We start from the raw sequence: 25,976 nt of genomic DNA, 5'->3' as shown, positions 1-25,976 counted from the left end.
TCCTGGGTCTTCCTCGAGGTCTTGTACCACTAGGACATGCCTGGAAAACCTCCCACGGGAGGCGACCAGGTCCCCTTTTTATCCGTTTAGAAAATGTTTTATTTTGTGTGACTATACTTGGATCGTGTAACTGCTCACTTAACAATTATCTTAATCTTTTAGAACTGACGAAATACCGTATTGTAAGCAAAAACTTTACAAATGATTCATTTGTGGTTGTTGCAAAATCCTTTAGGGGATTTTGCCATTTGACAAAGACTAGCAATAGCAGCCAGTAAGCAAACATGTTTATGTCAAGTTCCTAGGTATTGAATGTTTTTTGTGACGCTGTATGCTGCGTCACAAAAAACCCTTCACCACAACTGCCTCTAAAATCCTCCACTGTCACTCAAAAAGTTGTTACTTCGGGTCTGCATTGCCATCATGCACGAGCTTAATATAGAAGGTGCAGTTACACGTATGACCTGAGGTGGCAGTAGTGAGTATAAAATGGCCAACTTGCATCTAGACCCCTTAAGATGCCATAAAGTAAGATTCACTTTGGTTCTCGAAAAACAACATTATCTTTTTAGCCCTTTCTGATTTGTCCTTGTGGCCCATGACCTTACTCCTTATGAAATACTGCACAATCAATATTCAGGGAGTGTTTGAGAGCTTGAGGGGCGAAGGAATTCAGTGACAATAACGATGTCAGTGCCGGCCCTGTGATTACAGCGAAGAGGGAACTCCCAGCACACGCACCTGCCATAATGAACAATCACTGCACTGTCTCGCACACACACAGGCCATGAGAGAGATGGGGCCGGCTAAATGAAAACAGGTGGAGTACAACTTGGAAGAACGCCACAGGTGAAGGTTTAGCTTAAAACAATAATTGCTTTCACAGACATCTGGGAACATCCTACTTCATAAACTTCCCTTTGTTTTAGTATTTCATGAGAAAATGTCTGTGTGAATTGTGCCTATATGGGAGTGTGACTTTATAATATTGAAGCCTATGAAGAAAACAAGTTTCCCGCATGGATGTGTCACATTCAGACGGTGGCCCTGTCGTCCCCTGAGCTCTGTCACATTCCCGAAACCCGTGCTTGGAGAGGAGCTGTGAGTGGGAGAGATTTCACACCCAAAGCACAAAGCCCCGGTGGAGAGGCCCATAGACCAAACCAAAGCACAAAACCACAGTGCGCCGTTTGACTCACTCTCAGCAGGAAAGGGCTGAGTAATCCAAAAAAAAAAGTCTCAGCGAGTCGCTTCAGCCAAAGTACAGTTACAGTAACACTCTTAGATCACGGCACATGATACAGTAAATCCTCAATCAGCTGCTGAGCGCACTAAATGTGGCTTGATCATATCTATCTCTCATCTTGTAATTGGCCAGAGTTTAGCCTGGCTTTTCACAGAGCTGAGCCTCTAATTGCCCTTTGGGGTGAGCTGTCAGTCTGTCGTGTGCCCTCTCCCTATAACAGCGATTCAGAGATTAGCCCTACTGTGTGAGCTTAGCGGAAGAGCAACGAGTATAGCCTGAAATATCAAATTAATGAGAATTAATTAATGATTTTGGGGAATACAATTTCGCACAATTGACTTTGTGCATAACTTCAAATCATAACACACGCCACCCAAGAAGCGACTTCCTGTTTCAATAGATACATAGATACAGACTGGAATCGTCCATATATGGTCATTTTTGTAAACAGTTAAGGGGGAAAACAATTTTGACAAAATGAAAATTTTCTCTAATTATTCAAAAACGACTGTAACAAATGCTGAATTGTGAATATAGTTTCTACTAAATAATGATACAAAGACATGGGGAGGAGCAAAGTGGTTCAACAGCCCATAAATACATGAATAACGGAGAATGCTAACTTGATGCTACATGTTAGCATCGGGCTAATGCTAACGGTTAGCTAGCGCTTGCTACAACTGCCGTTTTTTCACTTCTACTGAATAATCTGCTGTGAGAAAATATCCATATGGACCCGATTTACACTTGACTGTATTTGTATGTGATAAATAAGTTGATTGACCAGAAAATGGCAAAAAAGAGTGGAAAATTGTGTTTCTCTAAAGATTCTATTTTCCCCCTCGGCGAAGCCATGCCCCCTTCTATGACGAGATGCCGTCTGTATCTATACGGCATCAGTAGTTTTTGAATAATTAGAGAAAATATAAATTTTTTCAAAATTGTTTTCCCCCTTAACTGTTTTAAAAAATTACCATATATGGGCGATTCCAGAGATGCCGTCTGTATCTATCCAGCACACTAAGATATAAGCACCATCGTATTCAATAGTTCGTCCAACTTTCTTTCTGCCTAACTATTAACAGACAAAACATGTGTGTATTTAATTGTATTCTTCTAATGTTGCAAGTGCCTGCTGAACTAATCACTGAGACGAGCTGTGTGCTTTTATTTTGCCGTGCTGGTTTGAAACAGGAAGTCACGTCTTGGGCGGCGTTGTTATGATTTTAAATTATGCACAGAGTCAATTAAGATCAAATACCTGTTAATGTACAAAGATATAATATCATCAGTTAGAGAGGACTCCCAGACCTCCCTTTTATAAAATACAATAGCATTAGTCCAAAGTGGTCTGTTCATTTTAGTCACCAAGAGGAGGCCCGACCCTCCATCTAATGACGAAAATGATGAAAAAATAATAATTAAAGAAAGCCAACCCATCCACCAAGCAAACTTGCCAACCGCTGGCCTAAAACATCGAAGCAAACTCTTCACTTGCACCATCAATGTTTTATTATGACACTTTTGCCAAACCTCTCACTGAGGTTTAAAGCACAAATTGGATTCATGTGTGTAATTAGGCTCTTGACACATTTGGTTTTATAACTTTACTGTAGAGCAACTTTCATAATATTACAAAACATATCTCTATTTTATATGAGACAACTTCATGTAAATTAAAAATAAATAGATTAATAAATAATTAGCTTTATCTTGTATCCCTCATACTGTAGTACATGTGACACTATCCATCAGCTGAACAGGCCTCATCCCGGTCTGTGCATGGTGTGTGTCCCGCTGGCTCAGGGTGGTCAGAGGCGTGTCCCGCAGTCGTCCATGAGCTCATCCAAAGGAAAAATCCCCCTGTCGTCTCTGGGCCCGTCCTGCCTCCTGCCTCTCTGTGCGCATTCCTCTGAACAGCTCCCACAGTGTCTCCGGCTGCAGCGCTGGAGGTTGTAAGGAGCGCCTGTCTGAGGTCACCAACCCCACTAACAGGCCTGGGATGGCGAGGAGGCCTTATGGGAAATGTTTGTTTGAGGAGCACTCTCAGAGATAGATTATAGAAAAGTGAGAAGAGGGAAAGGCATTGCTTCATGTAATGTTTGTAAGCCAAATATTTCCATCATGCTTTGGGCACAAGGCGGATACACCCTGGAAATCAAGGCAAGAGTGTGCTCTGTTTTTCAGCAGAAATCCTCCTCAATGAGTGGCCTGTTTCTTATTTACATTTTGACATAGCTGAGGGGGGTCAATGATGGGTACTATTCAACAACTGAAAAACAACATGCACAATTAATACAGGCTACCAATGCCACAATGCAATTCACGCTCAACAAGATTTTTTAAAGTGATAGTCTGTAGGATTGCAATATGGGGAGAGAGGGAGACAGAAATGTCCTGATTGGATCTGACAATGGATCTGACAATGATCCAATCAGGACATTTCTGTCTCCCTCTCTCCCCATATTGCATCACAGGAAACCACATCTCATTGGTCAAACTTATGGCACCAGGAATTCAGATTAGTTGCTATGGTTACGTTACATCAAACAGCAGGCCCAGGCAGTCAATTAAACGCAATGTATGAAATCTGTAAACATTTAAACTTACAGACTATCACTTTAAATTACGTCTTTGCTCCGCCATTTACGGAAATGTACATTGCTGACACAACTCTCTATTTATCTAGGCTTGGGACTTGCACAAGGAATAAAATAGACAAAATAGGCAACACATTCATCTTTATGTCAGGATCCACATCTTGGCTCTCCCCCTCCCTTCTGTGTGTGTGTTTGTTTCCTCCTACCTGGGCGTGGCTTTCCTGGTTTGGCTTCTGGCACACCTGATACTCATCCATCCTCATCAACCTGCAGTATAAGAAGCCTGGTTCTTCAGCCACTCCTCGCCAGTTCGTTGTCTCTACTATCCCGTTAGTAATGCTTGGCTCCTTCTTTGTAAAATCTGTACTTTTTGTAACCTATTTTTTGTGCTCAGGTGCCAGCAGCCAACTAACCTGCCTGCCTGCCTGCCATCTTGCCAACTACCCTGCCTGCCTGCCATCTTGACAACTAACCTGCCTGCCTGCCATTTGTCCATATACCTACCTGCCTGGTTCCTCCTGCTCCACCTGTAAAGTTACCAAAATAAATCTGTTAAATTCTTACCTGCTTCGTCGTCCTTCTGGGTTAGAGTGAGCCGTGACACTTTACTGTATGGCTTATGCTGCAATCTTTGGAACAGATGCTGTGTGTCCTTTGCAACGGAAACCCCTCTCTCCTATGGTGACCTAGGGTTGATGGGAGTCCCTCTGCAGATGGGGCCAAGACCGTGGAAGAACGTCCAGTCCTTGTTGGAGCTTCAGTTGAACAGTGGTTCCTCCGCAGATAGGGCTGAACGACCAACCATCTGAGAACAGAGGGGGACAGGGGGACGCCATGTGAATAGTGATGATTACAGTTAAAGGAAATATTGCATCATAGTTAAAAGACAAAGTATATGTAAAAAGAGCTAGAGGATAGGGCTTTGTGTATACCGCACTTCCCGCAGCAGTGTTCCCCCTAAGCAGCTTTGCTTTAGGCTGTAAGTTAGACTTTTTCTATCTGACCTGACCTGAATGTACTGATTCGAAGAGGTACGTTTTGATCCCAGTCTTAAATGTAGAGACTGTCTGCTTCTTGAACTACTCTGGTAAAATTCCTGTTTTGCTGTCATTTCACCATACAGGAAGTCTGGCTTGAATCTTGCCTAACAATGCCATCGCGATTTCTTCACAACTTCGCCTGAGGGGTCTTAGTGCGGGCCACACTTTGAACAGCGCATAACCACAGGGGAAACACAGCCACAGTAGCCCACTCCTTGCGGTCACAGGAGCCCGCTGCCGCCTGCCCTCACATCCGCCCGGGCCTGCTTTTGTCATCAGCCACACGTGCTGCTCTGATCCACTCAAACCACTATTAGGGGATTCTTTCTGCCTTCAGTCGCACACACCGGGGCAGAACGGGGAGGAGTTTTTTGTTTCAGAGAAGCATGGGGCAGAGAAAACAGATGACTCAGGCCTGCAGTCATCGCCTCTTCCTGTCTGTTGTCGTTGAGAGATTGCGTTGCTGCTTGTGTGGTAGATGTGACAGTTGTTGTTTTTTTTTGTTGTCTTTATGGCCTCTCTTAACCCAATCCTATTTCTCCTTTCTCTGTTAAAGCGTCTCCTCTCAGTTCCCCTCATCAGGTAGCTTGATACCCTGGTCAGCCTCCTCTGGGCCTAAATAGACCTTAGTGAGAATTTAATAGTGCGGCTCTGATACATAACAAGTGTGCGTCCAACAGAGTGACATCAGCAGTGGAGAATCTGTCGCTGGGATCCCTGCCCTGCTCCGTGGCACTGCCTGCTCAAAGTTCAACATGCTGGATTGAGGGAAACACGCATCGACCATAAACCACTCATTTGAATAAACGAATATATCGTTTTCGTTGCTATTGGCAACTACTTTACTAATATCTAGCTATGGAGTTGCGACGGAAACCTCAAAATACATGTTTGCTTTTTTACGCCCCGTAGCCATACTTGTCATGACTTCACAAATCAAGTGCTCCACTGGGAGTTGATTCAATTGAAAAATACTCGCTCTCCTCTCTTAATCACTTCTGGGCCCTTTGGGAAACACATCCGATTCATTTTGTCTGGAGCACACGGGCGAGATGTAAAAGGAAGAGTAGGAAAGGGGGCAGGAAGAGGAAATTTAGGCGCGGATGTGGAGTAAGTGGACAGGAATAACTAATAAAGGCTCGGGGAAACTGAAGGGTGATTTCAAACACAGTCATCGTGCAAGTGTTTGTGGCTATAGTTATTCCTCTGATGTTCAGTAGTGAGTAATAGAAACACACAATGGAATAAGTGCTGGGAAAACAAAAAACCTTCACCTTCACCCACCTATCAACCAGTTTTAGATTGCGTCCAGAATAGAGATCAATCACGTATGTTAGACGCCTGATCTTCCCCAGTGAAGCATTACAATAACGTCATTCATTTATTAGGGTTTGATTCATGTGAGAGTGAGAGAACAGTAATAAAGGGAGATAGATTAGCAGCAAGTCATCATTTATTCCGGTTGATGAAATATCCGGTTCGTTTGTGATTATATTGCCAACTGTGGCCATGCGCACATCCATATCAGAGTGGAAACTACCCATTGTTACTCCTGAGCGGAACAGGAAGCACCTTTCACAACAACACTAGGCTCCTCAAACTCATTCAGACGTCTATGCCTCAGCTTAGACAGCGTTACAGCGAAACCAGTGTTTAGAGACCAACATTAATTCAATATCTTTGCTCAGGGAGAGATACTGGACAGGGTCAAGAAGTACTGGGAGAGATAACTGAAAAATAATGGACACTTTTAATGGATACTAATAACAATAATGACTTATACTTGTACTTATACTTATACTTTTTATTCTATTTTATTCTATTTTACTGGTTTCACATTTTCCTGTCTGTTTTTGCACAACTCTGAGTGATCTTCTTGAACGCCGACTGTAACAAGTGAATTTCTCCATTGTGAGATCGATAAAGTATAATCTTATCTTATCTTATCTTACTACACTTTTTAAACCGAGTTATTCATTTACTTCCTACATGGTGATTGTAATGTAGCCACAGCTGCCTAGGGGTAGGCTGATGGAAATGAGGCTGCCAATTTGCATTATCGACACCTTTGACTACAAACAAACCCTCACTCGCTCACTCACTCACTCACTCACTCACTCACTCACTCACTCACTCACTCACTCACTCACTCACTCACTCACCCACCCACTCACTCAGGCCTTCCAATTATAAGATTTAATTTAATGGGGCAATTGTGGCCGATGAATTAAAATGGCTCCCAACCAATTTATTGAAATGGTAAATGGACTCAACTTATATGGCGCCTTTCTACTTTATCAGGCCCAAAAGACTTTACAGTAAGGAACCAAGTAGGGTGAAGTGTCTTGCCCAAGGACACAAGACAGTGTGCATCTGCGGGAGCTGGGATTCGAACGCATGACCTTCTGATCACGAGACGAACTGCACCACCATCGCCCCGTGAAGTATGCCATCACATGCATACAAAATGTGGGTGAAGTTCCCTGATCAAGGGCAGCAATAATCAGAACAACATCTGATTATTGGGCAAATGGCTCAACCTACTTCTGTCAGTTGTGTCTTTTGTTGTGTTGTTCGTCAATGTATTGCACTACACTTATCTAGTACATTTTGTACATAGGGACACCGACTTCGTGATTATATCAACAAAAGCTTTAACAGATGTAACATTATTCCATGAGGCCTTGTTATTGTCATAAAATTGCATCTGGAACAAAAGGTACGCTGTGGCCGTCTCTTCTTGTTAAAGGTAAACAAGAAGCACCAACGTAGATCATTATTGCCCCTGGCTCCTCTGCAGTGGGACGCTGAGGACGCTGAGGACGCTGAGGACGCTGAGGACGCTGAGGACGCTGAGGACGCTGAGGACGCTGAGGACGCTGAGGAGGAGGAGTCTTACTCTCAGTAAACTTTCTCTTTGGTGGCCTGCACAGCACCGGGAATAGCAGCTATGTGAGCATGACTGCACAGCCCTATTTCTGTGAGTGCAGAGACTTGACATTGAGAGGCATGGATTATGTGGCCCGGCTACTGTAAACGACTGGCCTCACATATACATACACATACTGTACGCGTGCCAGCCAAAACAGACGGAGGATTAAAAGCATTTTTTGACCAATTTAGACTGACACATTTTTAATCATGGTTTCACAAGCGATGTAGCCGACACAATCTTGTTTTAAGTGCAACATACATAAAAGCATGTCTTTACAATCAATTAGAGAAGAAACACTAAAGCAACTTATACTACAGACAATTACAAAGGGAGCGTGTAAAATTTCAATTGTTTTTTATGGTTCTAAATTATTCCTAACTTTCCTGATGCATTTCTAACACAGGGATGAGTTTATACTTCCACAGGGATGTAAACAACAACAATAACGAGCCTGGCTACAGTGCTGAAGGACAAAACAAATTTAACATTATTTTGTTTTCCCATGAATCTCTAAATAGGAAACCTTGATAGAAAAAAGTTACCCTAATGTTATAGAGCCTAAAACATTTGTGGTGACATTTTTCTTCACCATGTTGTTTCGTTTTTCTGTGTTACATGAGATTTCCGGCAATGAAAGTAAATGACCAAATCAACTTCTGCTTTTCGGTTTCTCAACATGTCACGAAGAGCGAAAAATTCCTCAATAAGATGCTCCACCCTTGGGGCTGCATTGAACATCTGCTGCCCACTAGTAACTCATGTAAACGTTTGTGAACCCATGAGAAACTTGAAAACACTATCACACACACACAAAATGACCTCATAGCAAACAAGTAAACATCGGTCGGTTTGCTGTTACGGCTCGGTTAACCATCGAAACCTAAGTAATAAGACGTTCCCACTGTTCCCATAAACATGTACGGTGTAATAACATCTGCACAGGAGGTGACTTCAAGCGGTGACTAACTTCTGACTGCCTTTGAATCCAGCTGGCTGTTCAGATGTGTGCGGTGTGCATGACAGTAGGCACATTCATCAGTGCTGAAAGAAGTACTCCATAAATACAGATAAAAAGTATCTGTCGAACATTGTATTTAAGAAAATACTAAAAAATGTACTTTCAAATGGAAAAAAGTAAAAGCATTTTACTGTGATTGTGAAAACTACGGAAAGTGTTGATTATACTTTGAGGTGAGCCAATTTATGTGTATTTTTGTCAAGTTAACCTCTTTACACCCGCCTGAACCAAGTTCATTATCTCCAGTTCGGCATTCCTCAAATCTCAAAGGCCCATAGGTCAGAATAAGGGCTCATTTGAAAGCTAAGACCTACAAAACTCATTCAAAAAAACCTTTTTCCTCACATTGTTGCTGCGTTGTCACCTCTTTTTCATCACTTTTTTGTTGCTTTTTCATCATTTTTTTGTGGCTTTTTCATCATTTTTTGTGGCTTTTTTATCACTTTTTTGTGGCTTTTTCATCATTTTTTAATCACTTTTTTTTTTTTTCATCACTTTTTTGTGGCTTTTACGTCATTTTTTCATCACTTTTTTGGTGATTTTTTCATCACTTTTCTGTGGCTTTTTTTCGTCATTTTTTCATCACTTTTTTTGTGACTTTTTCATCACTTTTTCGCGGCTTTTTCATCACTTTTTCATGCCTTTTTCATCGCTTTTTTTGGGACTTTTTCAGCACTTTTTCGTGACTTTTTCATCACTTTTTTTGTGACTTTTTCAGCACTTCTTCGTGACTTTTTCATCACTTTTTTTTTGGCTTTTTCGTCATTTTTTCATCACTTTTTCGTGGCTTTTTCATCATTTTTTTGTGGCTTTTTCATCACTTTTTTGTGCAAAGTTATCTGCTCTAAAATGTGTCAATAAAAATGTAAAATACCAAATTAAATTGTGTGAGTAAATAGACACTTTTACATTATTTTCCACCACTGCATTGCATTGTTTCATCCTGCGAGCATCTGCCCCGTGCGGTCCGTCTGAACTCTGCGGTCTCCTGTGATGGCTGAAGGTTTCGAATGTTACTCCCATATAGAGTGTCTTTGAACATGGCATCTGTGGGGCCCGGTGACTAATGGCTTATGGCGTGAGGTGCTGGCTCGCGTCGTCAGGTGCAACAAAGCTACGGCGCTACACATCTGTTTGCTCGGATGGAGCAGGGCTAACCACAGTTATTCGGATTGGTCCTAATTTCCTGGGGCTGTGTGTGAGAGACTTAAAACACGGCAGCTCTAATAGGCTGCAGGACACAGGTGCCGGAGCTAAAACGGGACACTCCAAAGTCGGCCACAAAAAGGAAATCAAAACATTGTCTGAACTATAATTACACCTCCTGAACATGTTTTAGGAACGCAGCACACTATCATGGGTACTCCTTATGTATGAAAGTTGAATGTAGTACTAGAGATGGCTTGTGAGTGGAGAAAGCTCACAAGTAGAAAGCTGTATTACCACCACAACATAGTAATAAACATCCTTCTGTTACAATATGTTATAACAAATAGGGCTGTTTTGTTGCCTCAGGGCCTGGACAACTTGCTATCATCAATGGAAAAATGTATTCACAAGTTGATCAAGATATTGTGCAGAAAAACCTGAGACATTCACAACAGTGTGGAATAAGTAAGTGATCCCTTATATTAAATAGCTGGCTGACCCTTCTTTTGTAGCAATCAGTGCTCTCCTGTAGTTCTTGAATCTTGCACCATTCCTCTTTTAAAAAAAAAAAAAAGGGCTGATCAGCGAGATTCTTGGGTTCACTTACTTTTTCCTCCCTGTCCTGTGAATACATCTTATGGCTATTAAAAATATGATAACGTGTAATTGTTTGAAAGGTTTTAGTTTAAGCAAACACTGTTTATTCAATCTTATGATTTTGATGAAGATCAGACCACATTTTATGACAGATTTAGGCAGAAATGTTTAGAAATTCCAAAGCGTTCACATACATTTTCCTCTCACTGTAAATGATTTTCACCCAGTTTAGACATAATCAAGTCCAATTTAGGGCTATTTTGCCTTTCAAAAATATAGAGTAGTCTTGATTTGTTCTTGAGGCCTTGTTGGTAGTACTGGGAATGTTGGCATTCCCCTTTTATGTTTTACTTTGGTCCACTAAATCTAGACATTACACAAAAAGATATAATCTAGTCAACCCCAAATTTGCAGACAAAAGCTCCAACCATGAACAGCACCAGGTGTACCAACAAATTTAACCAACAGCACACTATAGGAATCTTCTGTTTTCACCACAGAAAGACAATGCTAAATCTCAGTAACAGGTGGATTGCGGAGCTTAAAAAAGCCAAATCTGAAAGTGACATTTTGAAACGGAAAGACGCTTTGTGCTAATTTTGAACTGTTTATTTTGATCTGGAAAAAAGAAAGGAAAGAAAAAAAAAAAAACATAAATAGAAATCACGTCAAAACTCCAGTACAGGTTTTGAATGGGTGGTACAGAATTCACATTATACGCTTGACAGCTTAACAAAGATCTCAGTGTGGGAGGACCAGCACTGAGGGCGTTTCTGCTTTAACAACAGTAAGACAATGAAAACAGTACAATATCGTTCATTGACCGTTTTCTCGCTACAGTGGTTTGGCTTCAACTTTCTTCTCTTCTCTTCTGAACAGTTAGCGATACAGACAGTGAATGTAAGTATATTGGACATAATAGTCTTAACAACGAGGCCAGTGCACTGTACAGTATGTTAGTTTACCATGATCAGTCGATATCATATGCTGAATGTGTGTTGACCCGAAGGTGGAGGCGCTCACTGACATTTTTACTTTGAAGTGCCTTATTCAGTGAGCTGCCCCACTGCCTTCCATTTTACATCATTACTTAATGGTTCAAAACACTCGGATCTATCACAAAAAGTATTATTATGAAACGGTTGAATTGGTAGTGCTACCGATCATCTATAATTTTAATCATATACATAAAAAAAAAGATTATTTTTTGCATTAGAGCTCTCCACAAACAGGAGCATATTTCCATTTAGTATCAATAAATAAAATATCTTTTGTATACGAAACACAAAAACTGTAACATTTGTTTTAAAAAACAGCTGACGGTGGTTAAAAATCTACATAAATACATTTAAATAAATAAATTAAACTTATAAATATACTGTTTTTTTTTTTTTTTTACTGTACACAAAAATGTTGGATTTGTGCAGGAAAAAAAATAAAAATAAAACACTGTCATTAGAGACAAAATGTACTGTTTTACATTTCACACTGTTCGGTTCAGTCGTCTGTTTGTTCACTGAGAAGCAGCACAGCACAGTCCATAGACATCCTCTTCCTCTCGTTTCTCCTCTCCGTCACTTATGTCCATTCGCTTGTCACATCTCCAGTCCATCCTCAGGGCCAGTCCATATTCCAGGCCATTCCAGTTTTTTTTTTTTTTAGGAAAGACACTTTTGGGAATGACACTGACTGATCTGAAAGGGATCGGCCCGGCGATCCACCCGTGACTCGATTCAGGCGACTCCTTTCAAGCACAGTATTTTCCCTTTTTAGTAGGGCTCCTTCTTGTGGTTCGCTTTTCTAAAATTGAGGTAGAATTTCTGCTTCTTTTGCCTGCAGGATCAAACAAAACCTCCGTTAAATACATTGTTTTACTTCAGTCTCGGTGAATTAAACTTCCTGTAAACTTTTTTCCTCACCTGTGTCCAGCTCTTCAGTGGTTGGATGGTAACCCTAGTTTGACCTTCTCCTCGCTCTCCACGTCGTACGCTCCCCGCTTATGAAATCTGTAGCCACGACGGGAAAAAAAAAAGAAGCATCAGACAAACCGCTTCCTTAGATTTGACCGAACAGTAATGGTGAATGTGCGTGCTCACCTTAGCATTAGTAAAAGTCCAATAATGGTGAGGCACACAGACGACAGCACCACAGCGATAACAGCCAGTGCCGTTGTCCGGTTGTAGCCTTCTTGGGGTTTCTCCACAGGCAGTGTGAAAAACTGGCACCGTTCGCCAGAGTACCATTGGTGGCACCTACGAAAAAAGGAAAAACACACATCGTCAGACCCATGATTGACAATAACACAGCATTTAAAAGCCAGTAATTCGATAATAAGTGAGTACTTACACACACGATGGGGCACGGATGTCCCTCAGATACTGGCAGGTGCCGTGAATGCAGAAATCCTTGTACTTCTTCAAACATGGATTTCTCTTTCTACCTTTGCCCTTCCCCTTCTTTTTGCCCTTCCCTCGCTTTCTGGTTCCCTCTGTCCGTTCAACGTCCAGGCCCGCCGACGCATCCTTGGGTTTGGTTGACATCGCGACTGCAAAGAAGGACGAATCACATTAGATTGGGACCTTTTATGTATTGAATGCAATAAAAGGGTGTGTGACAGGACTTACCTCGTGGCATGTCATAATCTCCCGACAGCCCGTCTTCGTACTCGTCGTCGTAGTCTTCCTCCTCATCTTCGTAGTCTTCCTCCTCTTGATTATAGTCCACGGTTGTCGTGCCCACGGACATGCTCTCCTCCAACTTTTTGTCTTGAGTTGTTGCTAATAAGTTGATGACTGCTGTATTCCTTCTGTCGTCCTCATACCTGTCCACTGCAGCCCCGCTCACAGATGTTGACATGACTGTAGAATTAAAAAAACAGAAAAATACAAAGTTAGAAGTGAAAAAACATGGGCCTAGAGGTAAGGTGGTCCATTCCAAGTTCAGGTGGGCGGGACATCTCAGAGGCAAGTTGAAACATGTTGGAAACTTGGAGCACATTTTCTTCACTTGCTTTCAGAGTGAAGCAATGAATCTCATTCAAAACTGACTCTGTGTTGCAACTTGACAATGACATAGTTCAAGGATTTCAACTTCAGAACGATGTAAAATCCAAGTAACATTTGTACTGCCACACACAACGCATGTATAGACACTTAGGTAATGTCACATAAGAATATGAGTTAAAAATAAATGTATCTAGTTACATAAAGCATGCTTTAAAATAGAGAGATGACCCCGTTAAGTCCAGCAGTGACTGGCAACATAACAGGACTGTAAATGTAATGAAAGGTTTATGATCGGTCATGCTTTACAGGAAGGCAAAAGTCAGCGAAAAAAGTGTTCAACAAAAACTTACCAAGTGCTTGAAGCAGCAGAGTTACAACACTGAAAATCCTCATTGTGCCCAAACTCATTGAACAGTTTAGAATAAAATATTGTAATCCCGTGGCTTGTTCAAAGATCTCCTTGTTTTTATAGTTTTGTTTGGAGTAAAAAGAGCGTATTCCGGCTGTGCGCAAACCTGCGCTGTGTGATGAGAGCGCGGTCTTTGCGTCAGAGAAGCGCACTGAAAGAGCGTCCTGACAGAGGCGCAGTGGTATTTATGGCTCAAAGTTCACCACGCCTACCCTCTCCCTGTGAGACATGAAACACTACTGCAACTGCACAAGGCAGAACTCAGGCAGTCAGGAGATCTATTATATGTTCTGCACTTTGATGCTAGGGTTTGATGTCAGACAAAACCTGTATCTTTGGAGAAACCAGCCTTTCCAAAAGATATCCAAAGGTTTTTCTACATTTTAAGGGCCAGTAGAGTCTTGTATGTTGGTTAAAGTCGAGAAATTCCATTTTGGCTGCTTACTCCACTATAGGCTATACTAAAGCAGCCTATTATCACGGGGAAGAAAGTTTGGAGATCCCTGGCCTAATAGTCCTATTAAATTTGTTTCAAATGCGATCTTTTTCCAATTTAACAAATGAGTTTATCAGTTTGACTCACACGCAGGTGCCTCTTCAACACTCTTACTCTTCTGAAGTGGGCAGCGCTGCCTCACGTTTCACAACACACAACACACCTGAGAAACTGTCAACAGATTAAGTGCGCCACCAGCTGGTAAAAATGGGTCATCTCACCTTTTAAAGGTTTGTGAACTTTCACATTACCGCGATCACACAACTGGAGCCAGCACCTCACTCTCTCTCTTACATTTAGCATAAAGCCATTGTATTAATCAAAACATACCAACTGCCAGTGGGGTCGGAGCAAACTTAAGAAAATGTAACAGGCTATGGCACATACTGTTTTTCTTTCTGTAAACTGTGCCACACACACTCATACAGGACTATTGATTTCACAGTGAAGACACTCACTCACTACAGCAGCACTCAACTTAAAAACACACAAACAGTGCAATCAATAAAACAATGATCAATGTGGCATCAAAAAACAAAGGTTGAAACAAAACATTGCTCTACCCCAACAGAGCAATGGGGCCCCCAGGCGGCCTTGAAAGCTTGTCTATAAAACAAGTGCATTGAAAAATAGAGATTTTGAACGGATGTATTTACGGAAATTGACTTCTTTAAAACTAAAACTTTAAAATAATGGTAATTTCCTAATAATACTACTACTAATAATAATAATAGTAAATTATTATCATTAGTATTAGAGACCGTGATGTCCTGGTCTTTTGGAATGGCTGGGCAAAGGAATGGCCTAAACCATAAAGGGATTCAACAAGTAAACAGTGTATCAGATTAGAGCAAAATAAAGTGCTATAAAATAGATTTTTCCGGCGCACAGTTCCAGCAGGTGGCAGTAAGCGCTTGGAAGTCTCGCAAGGAACTGCGTAGAAATAAATGGCCATGCGTGGCGCTGTGACGGAGGACGCTCGGGCGGCCATATTGTGATTCTCATTCAACTCCACTCAAGAAATCATATACACTAATAGGAATACGAGCCTATTTTAGGGTTTTTGGTAGGTTTTCACAGCTGATGGAACTATCTCCACAGTTTATGCATATTCAACCAGAAAACCTACCAAAACAACCCATGCATGTGTGAAAGCACTAATATCTAAAAACGATTTTCCTTTGGGAAAAATAAGTGCAAAGACATTAAAATTTGTGCCAATTGTGCCACATGTAAATCTGCATATTGACTTTCATTATAGTTACCGCCATAATGGTCTTAGCTTAGCCACAATTTTAAACTACAGGCTCTGTGTTTTATGTGTCCGTGAACCTATTCTATTCTATTCTATTCTATTCTATTCTATTCTATTCTATTCTATTCTATTGGTTTTATTCTTATTTGGCCAATCAGACAATCACAAGATGGCCGCCACATTTACCATGGCAACGGTTGCTTTTATAGAGCTTCACCATAGCACCGTGTGGGCGTGATCACATGACCGCTCGGTGACAGGAGGAGTAGAAACATGGCCGACAACACGGCGGAGGTAAACACAGCTGTTGAGCATAACGAGCCAAAACAAGAGGCAAATCATCATGAAGTTTCCCCGGACTCGGCCGACGGGGAGGGAGCGGGCGGAAGCAGCCATGAAGCAGAGCCCGAGGACTCGGCTTCGATCCCCGCGGCGGAGAGTAGCTGGTCCGCGCCTTTGCTGTCGCTGGCACGGAAGGCCACGGAGAGCATAAGCAGCGGGGTGATCTCCGTTGTCCCGAAGAGCGACGGTCAGGAGTCTGGGTCCACCGCGTTCTCCCCGGGGGAAAAACAACCTCCAAACGACGTCATCAGCACCGCAAGAAAGCTACCAGGTGCAGTGGTTTTGGCTTTTGCACATAAGTGAAGGACAGGGAAACTTAACTTCCTTCAGACTCGGAGTGAACTGCCAGAACACATGACATGGCGCATAATTTCAATGTTATGCTTGGTTATATGGATTTAAAGACGCCACACTTTTTTTTAATGCCTGGGGTGAGTGTTTATCTTAGTTTTACATCCATGCAGTGGCAATTTTATGAAGAAAAGTTGGATGAAAAAGGCAATGTTTATGTTAATATTCATTTATTTACGTCACAGCATGTACCCCAATAAGGAGGTGATATAATAAACATCAAAACCAGGGGATATATCTTGAATATAATTGTGTTAACTAATGCATTTAGCGTCACATAAAAAATTAGTCTTGACTCATATGCACTTTATCAGTTCTGCCCCCCAAGGATCACACGGCAATTGAAAGATCCAACCTCCTGAGTATGATGAAGCTGAGCATCAAGGTGTTGATCCAGTCCTCGCTCAGCCTTGGCAGGACGCTGGACTCCGAGTATCCTCCACTGCAACAGTTTTTCGTTGTCCTGGAACATTGCCTCAAACATGGATTAAAAGGTGAATAAGACTTTTGTATTGTTGAAGGTCGGGTGTGTGGAAACTAGCAGCAGTACATTCATAGCTCAACCTGGATTTACTTTATCTGTGTGTATGTGGACCCCCCCCCCCTGAGCTTTATCTAATGGAGGCTTCTCTGCACTTGCACCGGTTAAGGCTTGGTGCAGGGATTTAGCAGCGAGCATTTATCAGATAGAGAGAGAGACTTTTTGATGCAAACTCATTTCTGCCATTTGATCTGACAACAAATATGAGGAACTTTCGAACTGGATAATGGGCTCGAGAAAGCAAAATATGTTTTTGTGGATAAATCAAAATTACAGTCACAGATTATGACATATTTTTGGTGAATTCCGACACTACTTAAGCCACTGTTTTTGCACTTGCAGCCAAGAAGTCTTTTATAGGCCAGAACAAGTCCATCTGGGGCCCTTTGGAGCTGGTGGAGAAACTGTGCCCAGAGTCTGTAAATATTGCCACAAGTGCCAGAGACATGCCCGGCATCAAGTAAGTCACAACAGCAGAGCATACTATCATCTCCCGTGCCTGGAGCTAGTCTAACTTGATCAATGTTTTGTTAGGACCGGGTTGGGAAGAGCAAGGGCTTGGCTGCATTTAGCCTTGATGCAGAAGAAAACGGCTGACTATATGAAAGCTCTGTTGGACCGCAAGGATCTCCTGAGGTCCATATCATTTAACCTCTCATTAGGAGTAAGTGTAAAAGTTAGTTTTTTTTTATTTAATTTAAACTGTGTTTGTCTCCAGTGAGTTTTATGACCCTGGAGCGCTGATGATTGAAGAGGAAGGCTCGGTGATGGGGGGACTCCTGGTGGGGATCAATGTAATCGATGCTAATCTGTGTATAAAAGGAGAAGACCTTGATTCTCTGGTAAATATATCACATTTGAATTATGGAAGTATTTACACTGTGGAGTGGACTAACATATGCCGTCTGTGTAGGTTGGAGTAATTGACTTTTCACTTTACTTAAAAGACCCGGCTAACAGTGAAACTTCAAAAGAGTAAGGAGTCTTGTGTTACATTTGTTTTATTGTGTAATTATGCGTCAGACAAATGCCTACTTTGTCTGTTTCAGCGAATCTAAGATGACAGCAATTCTAGATCAAAAGCACTATGTGGAGGAGCTCAATCGACATCTCAGTGGAACGGTCACTGACCTTCAGGCAAAGATGGACTCTCTTGAGAAGACCAACAGTAAACTTGTTGAGGAGGTAATTCCTGAAATAATGATTTGTGATTGTTAGACCTGTGTGAAACTGAATTTGTGCCTCTTTAGTTGACGGCAGCCACCGACCGGATTAACTCTCTAAGAGAAGAACAGGAACAGCTACAAAAGGAGAATGAGTCCATCCTGCAGTCCAGCCAAAAGAAGGAAGAGGTCAGGTCTTGAACACTGGCTAAAACCCCTAAACATAAAAATTCCATAAATCTGCATTTTCTATACCAGGCAGCCCTGCAGGACAGCCAGGTGGAGCTAGAGACCTACAAGCAGACTCGCCAAGGCCTGGATGAGATGTACAATGTGGTGTGGACTCAGTATAAAGAAGAAAAGCGTATTCGCCAGGTCTGTTGCAAAAGTTATTCATTTTAATTTGTAGCAAATCTGACACTTTTGTGATTTTAGGAGTTGGAGCATGAGTTGGAGCTACAAGTTGGGTTAAAGCAGGAGATGGAGGTGGCCATGAAGCTGCTGGAGAAAGACACACATGAAAAGCAAGACACACTTGTGGCTCTGCGGCTGCAACTTGACCAGGTCAAGACTCTAAACCTACAAATGTTTCAAAAGGCACAGGTATAAAAATAAACTGATTATATTGTCCTGACTAAAAATGCAAGTGAATTTTACAGTTTTTGCTACATTTTTCTGAAGGCTTCAAAGCAGGAAGCAGAGAAAAAGCAGGCAGAAGCAGCACAGCTTGAGCAGAGGATGCATGAGATGGAAAAGACGATGGAGGAGCTAGAGTTGAGGTTTGCACATGCAAATGAGCTGGTAATATCTGCACATTCTGCATTTGTATTTTTATTAAGAGCTTTTTCATATCAGATTGAAAAACTCAGAACAAGAGCGCAAACACAGTGACCAGACTGACAAAAACATGCGGGATGAAGTTGAGGGGAAAGTGACTGCACTACAGAAACAACTGTCTGACCTTGATGCACTCAGGTGAGCTTAATCTACAAGCAATGCTTGTATTATGTTTATACATAGATTTGTTATTGAAGCTATAAATCAAACAGTAAATAGTATCATTGGTTTATATAATTTTAAGGTGTGTAAAAGCACACCTCACATCTGTAATGTTTTGTTTTTGTTTTTTAAGGCTGGGTTTGGAAAACGAGCTGCACACCGAGAGGGAAAAGAGACAGAGTTTACAGAAAGCTCTTCAGAGGGAGCAAGACAACAGCACAGAACTACGAACACAGTTGCAACAACTGCAGGGGCTCCATGCTGTCAGTTTACCTTTTTTTATCATGCTAAAAAGATTTAATGAAATATGTGCTTTTACTCAGTCTGAATCCCCATTTTTTGCAGGAGTTGGAGGGCCTTAAACAGGAAAAGCAGAAACTACAGCAAAGGTGTGAGCAGCAGGAACAGGCTCTACAGGAGATGGGACTACACCTCAGCCAGTCAGTATCTGGAGCCAATGTAACATACAGTACATCAATGTCTATTTGGAATAAAGAAATCTTTCTTTTAATCTTAGGTCGAAATTAAAAATGGAAGATTTCAGGGAGGTTAATAAAGCACTAAAGGTAAATGCATTGGTTCACAAACAGTATGCTCGATCCATGTGCCTCAAGTCTTTATTTTCTCTTCAGGGCCATGCCTGGTTGAAAGATGATGAAGCTACTCAATGCAAGCAATGCCAGAAGGATTTCTCCATATCGCGCAGAAAGGTATTCTTATATTTAAAACCTTTAGTTGTATCAATACTGACTGTTGCTTTGTGCAGCATCACTGTAGAAACTGCGGAGACATTTACTGCAACAGCTGCTCCAGTAACGAGCTGGCCTTACCCTCATACCCCCGTCCCGTTCGGGTGTGCGACATTTGCCACTCCCTTCTTCTGCAGAGAAGCAACTCCTCAAGTTCTTGACACAATGACAGTATTTCCATAAGAGCAATGTAACTGCACTTATTTTGAATGAACTAGAATTGACCAATACCATGAAATTTAAATCAATGATGTCTGTAGCTAACATAATGTCCTTCATACAGGCCATCAAATAGCCTTTGAATTCAGTTTATGCTGGATTAATGAATAAATGTATTTTAATTTTAAAATATATATTTTAGAATGTATTGTAAAATCTTGTAAATTGTTACCCAAACTTTCTGAAGTCATTTGGACAAGAACAATTTTTATCGAAACATTTGATAAAATAAAGTCTCTTGCAATTGTTTTTCCAGACTATTTTATTCACTTTTTGCACATGAATTACAAATACCATGTAAAGCAGTAGAAACCTTCAAATCAGCAGATTGAAAATGTACCTGCCTGGAGTGACCCACATTTTTAACTGCCTCATCAACAACTTTATAAAAGAAAACATGCTCAGTGTAAGCCTGTAAGAATTTGAACTGGAAAAAAAACATGTAAAATATAGAAGGATTAGAAAACGTTTTAGCACATGCTTTCACACATTGAACATGTCAAAGCCACCAGCACAGAGTGAAAATCTGGAGGGATGGACAAGTGACAAACGGCACGTCTCCGGGTAATAAAACAAAGCACAGATTCTGCAATGTAATAAATCTGTAACTAAGAGTACAAACAGCACTTCAACAGTCTGGACAGAAGATGAACATTTCTGGAGCTCAACCTCTTGAAACAAAACCCCGCTTTCAAAAATCAAACCTACTGTTTGTTTTCTACACAAGACATACATTTCCAGTACGTTCAGCAAATTGCCGAGTTAAAAAAACAAAAGTTTCGTGAACAAATTTACATTCCCCATCCCCCTCCGATTCCATTCATGGATCCTCTGTTCCCGCCTCCACCTCCGCCACCATAGTAACTGCTTCCCATTCCACCCTGGTTACCTAACAAGAGACAAAATACACACTATAGGACCGCAGAGTTCTACAAAACAAAGTCATTCATCATCTTAAGGAATACTGTATTCATTTACATTTTCTCAAACTTTAGACCCTTATAAAATGAAAAAATACCAAGGACCCCTTCACTGAAAATCAATACTACATTGCAGTAGCATTTGGGTATTTAAAACCATGAGTGAAACCAAATTGTTGAGAGTTCTTTCCAATAAAAAAAATGACAATAATCTTAGATCTGTGAATTTTAACATGTTATCTTTATATCACTCAGGGACCCAGTCTGGCTCCGCAAATTTAAGAGATGACACTCACTGTAGTCATTGTAGCCACCCATATTTCCTTGACTGTTATATCCACCAGAATATCCCGAATTCATCTGGCCTCCGCTGTACGATGATTGATTGCCTAAAAATACAAAATATATTAAGATAAAATAAAGTGCGACATTTAGCTGTGAAGTGGGCACATTTGTGACTCACCCATGCCACCCATCATCTGGCCGCCATATGTGCCATTGCTGCCACCTGCTGTTGAGTTTAAGAACAGCTCCACATAGCGATGCTCTGATAACAGAAAGAGACAGGGAACATTATTCCTCTACATCAGGGCTTCAGAAAACATCAAGGATTTGTTGCATTGTTGGAAAGTTATATTCATCTTCTACAACCATACATTTTACATACACTTTTAATCAATTTTAGAAAAAATAAGGTCATACTTTATTATTAGTAGGCCATTGTAGATCCAAAACTATAATTAAAATGCCAACTATAGCCCTATAACTATAATATATGAAGTTCCAAGTGATCACACCTGTGTAACCAAGGAAACTATTGACTTGAGGAAACTATTGGCTTAAACGGTTAGAAATGAAGGTACTGAAATGAACACGCACGCATGTTTGCCTTGTCTTTGGACATGGCTGCCACAGCATCTTCGTGAGTGGCAAACTCCACATCCGCCTCTCCGGTGACCCTCCCGTCTGGACCGATCTCAATGTGGACTCTCACAGGATTCAATGGTGAGAAGAACTAAAAATGGGAAGAAAAAAAACAAAAGTTTAAAATGATGCACACATTTAAAAAAAAAGTGAGAATATCAAGATTGGTCCTTACATTGTATATGTCATTCTCTGATGCTCTGTATGGTAGTCCCCTCATGTGAACGCAGTGCCCAGTTGTGCTCTGAAATGAAGAGCCACCATCTCCGTACCGACCATCCGATACACCTAAATGCACAAAGCATAACGGCCGATTTATATTATGAGCTCAATCCTTCATATTGTGGATTGTCAAGATTCTAATGGGATCTTACACGCATCCGTACCTCCTCCATATCCTCCACGGCGCATTCTGTCATAGGCCCCACCCCCACGGCCCATCATGTTGTACCCACGACCCCCCGTGGGCCGGTCGTAGGGTCCCGGTCGCTGCATGCCCATGGGCTTCCTCTGGGGTTCGTAATGCGTCCGCACCTCAGCGCGGCTGCTCTTGAAGATCTCAATGTACCTGAGACAATACATTATCACAGTAAGGACGTGCACCAGACGGGAGCATACCAGGAAAGACTGCAACAACAATATTAAACTGGTCTATGTTTCTATATGCTGTCATTGTATAATCCATGGATTGTAAAACACCATGTGATTTTAAAAAAAAAGTAGCATAAAAGAAATGTATTTTTGCATTTTATTGTGACCACTTTTCTTATGGTTAACTTAAGGATTTTATCAGTATCAATGGTGCATCAAAAGCCCCTGCCATGACGGCCATATTGTAAACTCGAGGGCAGAAGGGGCTCCAACCCATCTGCAGCCCACCCCAAGCAGTACCTGTGTAAGTGGGCTCCAGATCCTTGGGTACACTATCCTACTGATTGAAATATTTGGGAAACATTCTTACCATCGTCAGCCTGGGCATAAATTTAGTGCCAAGACACCACATATTAACTCGTGTTCAATCGTATTATTGTTGGTGACAAAGCACTAACGTCCCAAAATGTAAGGTAAATGATATTTTTAGTCTATGTGTGATGAGCGATTACTGATGGTTTCGTGAGATTTAAATGTTTACGGTGCACACCATAAGAAAAGCAACTTATCCAGCCAACCAACCAACCATCCCCACCTGTGCCCTATTCTTTCCTTGTGTTTCTTTAGAGCCTTTTCAGCTATATCCTGTGAAGCAAACTGCACGAAGGCCTCCCCCGTACTCCTCCCCTGGATGTCCACCGGCAATGTTATCCCATTTGGCACGATTTCCAACCCTTCAACCCAAGGACAGATAACCCCAGCAGGGGACATATTAAATCACAAGCCCAATCACAGACACTTTCTCTAAACAAAGAGATAGAGACAACTTATGAAACAACTCTATACACACACATTCAAGTTTAGGTTATACCAGTGATGCCTTATTTCATAGAGTTACAATGACTACAAAAAAAAACCACACAAAAAAAAATAGCATGACAGGGACAGAGAAAGACTAAGAAGAAGGGCACTGTGCAGGACAATACGATGCTGCTAGTGTGTGGATGAATAAAAGGGAAAGATACCTATGGGGTAGGGCTGGGCAATAAATTGTTTTTGATTGAAATATTTATTAATCAAACTCTGCCAAAAACACAAACACAAACCTTTATCCTCCTACTTGTTGGCTCTTTAGACAATGTTGGGACAAAAAAATAAAAGGCTTTTTTTTTTTACCATATCGCCCAGCCCTACTACGGCATGATAGGAGTTAGTTGGTGATAAGTTATCAGGAACTTTCTGTGTAAAACAAATACAATGTTTAATTTTTGTGGCTAAGAAGAAAGTATAAATGATGAATAACTATTTCAATGAGAAAGAAATACAAAAAAGCATAAGAACATAAAAGGTTAAACTTTGAAATATACAGTGTATAATATCTACATTCATAGTTAGAGAGAAGATTTTACCTGCAAAAAACTGTACAATTTCCTCTTTGCTACAACCAAATGGAAGGCCTCGAAGTCGGACAAGCCCATCTCCTATTGTGTCGGGACAGTTTGGACCAGTGTGTTTCAAAACCCAGTCCATTTCAACGTTGTTGGACTTGAATACTACCAAAAAAAAGGCACTTATGATTCAGAAATAATATTATCTATAAGAATAAACATATCTACGCCACTGTGTGGCCAGCATACCTTCCACATATCTATGGCCCATTGTTTCTCTGTCTTTCTTCATAGAAACTTTCATGTCATCTTCTGTTTCCAACTCGATAAATGCCTCACCACTGGGTCGACCCTCTCTCGTGTACGTAAAGTGGATTCCACCTGAACCATTAAGAACTTTGCAATCTGCAAAATATTACATTATTTAAAACATTAGAACCATTTGTTATGTCATTATAATACAAAAGTATTTTGCTTACCAGAGAAAAAACGCATAACTTCATCTGCGGAGCAGGACCATGGGAGACCCCTGATGCGTACTACATATCCCTCTTCAGCCATGACTCGTGATATTCCCTGAAAGAAAAAGGCAGGTTCAGTCAACAATCATTTACATAAAAGAACATTTGTTGTTTATGTTAACTTTTTTGTTTAAACTCAAACCAACCATGTTGGTTTAAAGATGATTGCTGGAATAGACACTTTAAAATAGTATAATTTATACCACCACTATATGGCTTTCCATGTGTCTCATGTGTTGGGGCAGGTTTACTTAAAAAAGTACAATGGTTATATATGCATAACATTTAATAGGCAGGGCTACGTCATAAAATGCAAGAGGACACAATAGGAATTCTGATCATATAAAGTAGTAGGTATTTCTTAGTTTTGTTTAGTGTTTCAAAAATAACATATAAATAGAAGACGTTCTGGACTGATGTATTTAGCAAGAACACAAGCATTATTGATCATGAAGACTGCGAGGTTTGAGCGCGGACACAGTAAGCTAGCGGAGAAAGCTAACAACACGGCAGCGGAGAGCGTGCAAAAAAAAAATGTTTTCATTCATCAAAATGGGATATTTATTAGCAATGCTCGTTTTAATAAGTGTATAGCTCAACATCCAGGTGGGATTTGATCACATGCAGCAAGCGGTGGCTTTTCTATGCAGTATACCGCACCCAGACAAGAACAAAAGCGGCCTGCTCAGCCTGCGCCATGTTATTAGCGTTATCGTGGAACAAAGGCAAACTTTTGACCAACCAACATGGAAGAAGACTACGCTGGATTAGCTCAAAACTAATGTTAAAAGTATACGACTTCTTAAAATGTTTGATTTGTAGAATACGATTTGATCAAAGATACCAAATTACCTGATATGATCCTCGATCCAACACGCCGGGAAAATGTATGGACAGCCCTGCGTGATGCTGCAGTTGAAGGCTCGAGTTGGGTTGCCAGATGCTTTTTATGTTAACCCCCTTTCACTGCAAGGTCAATGAAATGCAATGTATTATAAAACTCCTGGAAGATTTTTGGCAACAACACAAAGATATAAAAATTAATGTGTCCTAAGACGATAACAATATAAGTAAATTGGGAAAAAAAATAAGTTATTGGATGAACAATGATAAACAATCCCTGGATGGTAACCACACTGCATCTGGCAACTCCGTCCTCTGAGAAGCGGGCGCCACCGTCTGGTCAGCGGCCACGCCCAACAAACATGACGTTGTAGGAGTGTATTAGCTGCTGCGTACGGGCCACGGACAGTCACGGGCCTTAAGTCATTTACCTGTGGTTAAGGTGACCACCTGAAACCTGTATCTCGTTTGATTGTCCTGCGCACTCATACAACTTCTTTTAGATATTTTTTTCCACGTTTTTAAATGTTGCCAGAACTGAACATAAGTTAGATTTACTTTAAAAAATAATAATTCCATGCAAAAAAAGGCTCAATGATATTGATATTCAGGCTTTCTGTGAATATGTATCGACCACAAATGGGGTTTGCAATCCCCAAACACAAATGAAATTGT

The 25,976-nt window shown here is 41.1% G+C and overlaps 3 protein-coding genes and 1 long non-coding RNA gene across 4 annotated transcripts in view; 2 read left to right on the top strand and 2 right to left on the bottom strand.

Annotated features, from left to right (window-relative positions):
* LOC306963437 overlaps nucleotides 1-8,018 on the top strand; it is a 29,146-nt gene extending 21,128 nt beyond the window's left edge. The window contains exon 3 of the long non-coding RNA XR_013792912.1: nucleotides 7,687-8,018. This is a non-coding gene — a long non-coding RNA (uncharacterized lncRNA). The remainder of the gene's footprint in view (nucleotides 1-7,686) is intronic.
* Nucleotides 8,019-11,181: 3,163 nt separating this feature from the next.
* hbegfa (heparin-binding EGF-like growth factor a) lies at nucleotides 11,182-14,169 on the bottom strand. Its single transcript, XM_079556813.1, has 6 exons — nucleotides 13,941-14,169; nucleotides 13,210-13,443; nucleotides 12,932-13,130; nucleotides 12,682-12,837; nucleotides 12,505-12,591; nucleotides 11,182-12,418 (listed from the first exon to the last, which is right to left on the bottom strand). Exons 1-5 carry the CDS (start codon nucleotides 13,996-13,998, stop codon nucleotides 12,519-12,521), a joined length of 720 nt encoding a protein of 239 aa, XP_079412939.1. The 5' UTR covers nucleotides 13,999-14,169; the 3' UTR covers nucleotides 11,182-12,418; nucleotides 12,505-12,518.
* A 1,841-nt stretch (nucleotides 14,170-16,010) lies between these two features.
* Nucleotides 16,011-20,188, top strand: rufy1 (RUN and FYVE domain containing 1). Its single transcript, XM_079556938.1, has 17 exons — nucleotides 16,011-16,363; nucleotides 16,758-16,937; nucleotides 17,327-17,444; nucleotides 17,519-17,620; nucleotides 17,703-17,826; nucleotides 17,898-17,959; nucleotides 18,034-18,169; nucleotides 18,235-18,336; nucleotides 18,406-18,522; nucleotides 18,583-18,750; nucleotides 18,829-18,926; nucleotides 19,003-19,122; nucleotides 19,280-19,409; nucleotides 19,492-19,586; nucleotides 19,664-19,712; nucleotides 19,779-19,856; nucleotides 19,913-20,188. Exons 1-17 carry the CDS (start codon nucleotides 16,024-16,026, stop codon nucleotides 20,054-20,056), a joined length of 2,163 nt encoding a protein of 720 aa, XP_079413064.1. The 5' UTR covers nucleotides 16,011-16,023; the 3' UTR covers nucleotides 20,057-20,188.
* Nucleotides 20,189-20,371: 183 nt separating this feature from the next.
* Nucleotides 20,372-25,457, bottom strand: LOC306963782 (heterogeneous nuclear ribonucleoprotein H2-like). Its single transcript, XM_079557476.1, has 11 exons — nucleotides 25,311-25,457; nucleotides 24,417-24,513; nucleotides 24,187-24,342; nucleotides 23,959-24,102; nucleotides 23,145-23,283; nucleotides 22,345-22,526; nucleotides 22,134-22,246; nucleotides 21,914-22,049; nucleotides 21,498-21,581; nucleotides 21,331-21,423; nucleotides 20,372-21,003 (listed from the first exon to the last, which is right to left on the bottom strand). The coding sequence occupies exons 2-11, from the start codon at nucleotides 24,496-24,498 to the stop codon at nucleotides 20,906-20,908; spliced, it is 1,227 nt and encodes a 408-aa protein (XP_079413602.1). The 5' UTR covers nucleotides 24,499-24,513; nucleotides 25,311-25,457; the 3' UTR covers nucleotides 20,372-20,905.
* Nucleotides 25,458-25,976: the final 519 nt, after the last annotated feature.

Source organism: Gobius niger (genome assembly GCF_951799975.1).
Source record: "Gobius niger genome assembly, chromosome: 5".
Taxonomy (NCBI): domain Eukaryota; kingdom Metazoa; phylum Chordata; class Actinopteri; order Gobiiformes; family Gobiidae; genus Gobius; species Gobius niger.
The sequence above is the reverse complement of the archived record's forward strand: the minus strand, read 5'-3'. Positions and strand labels throughout refer to the sequence as shown.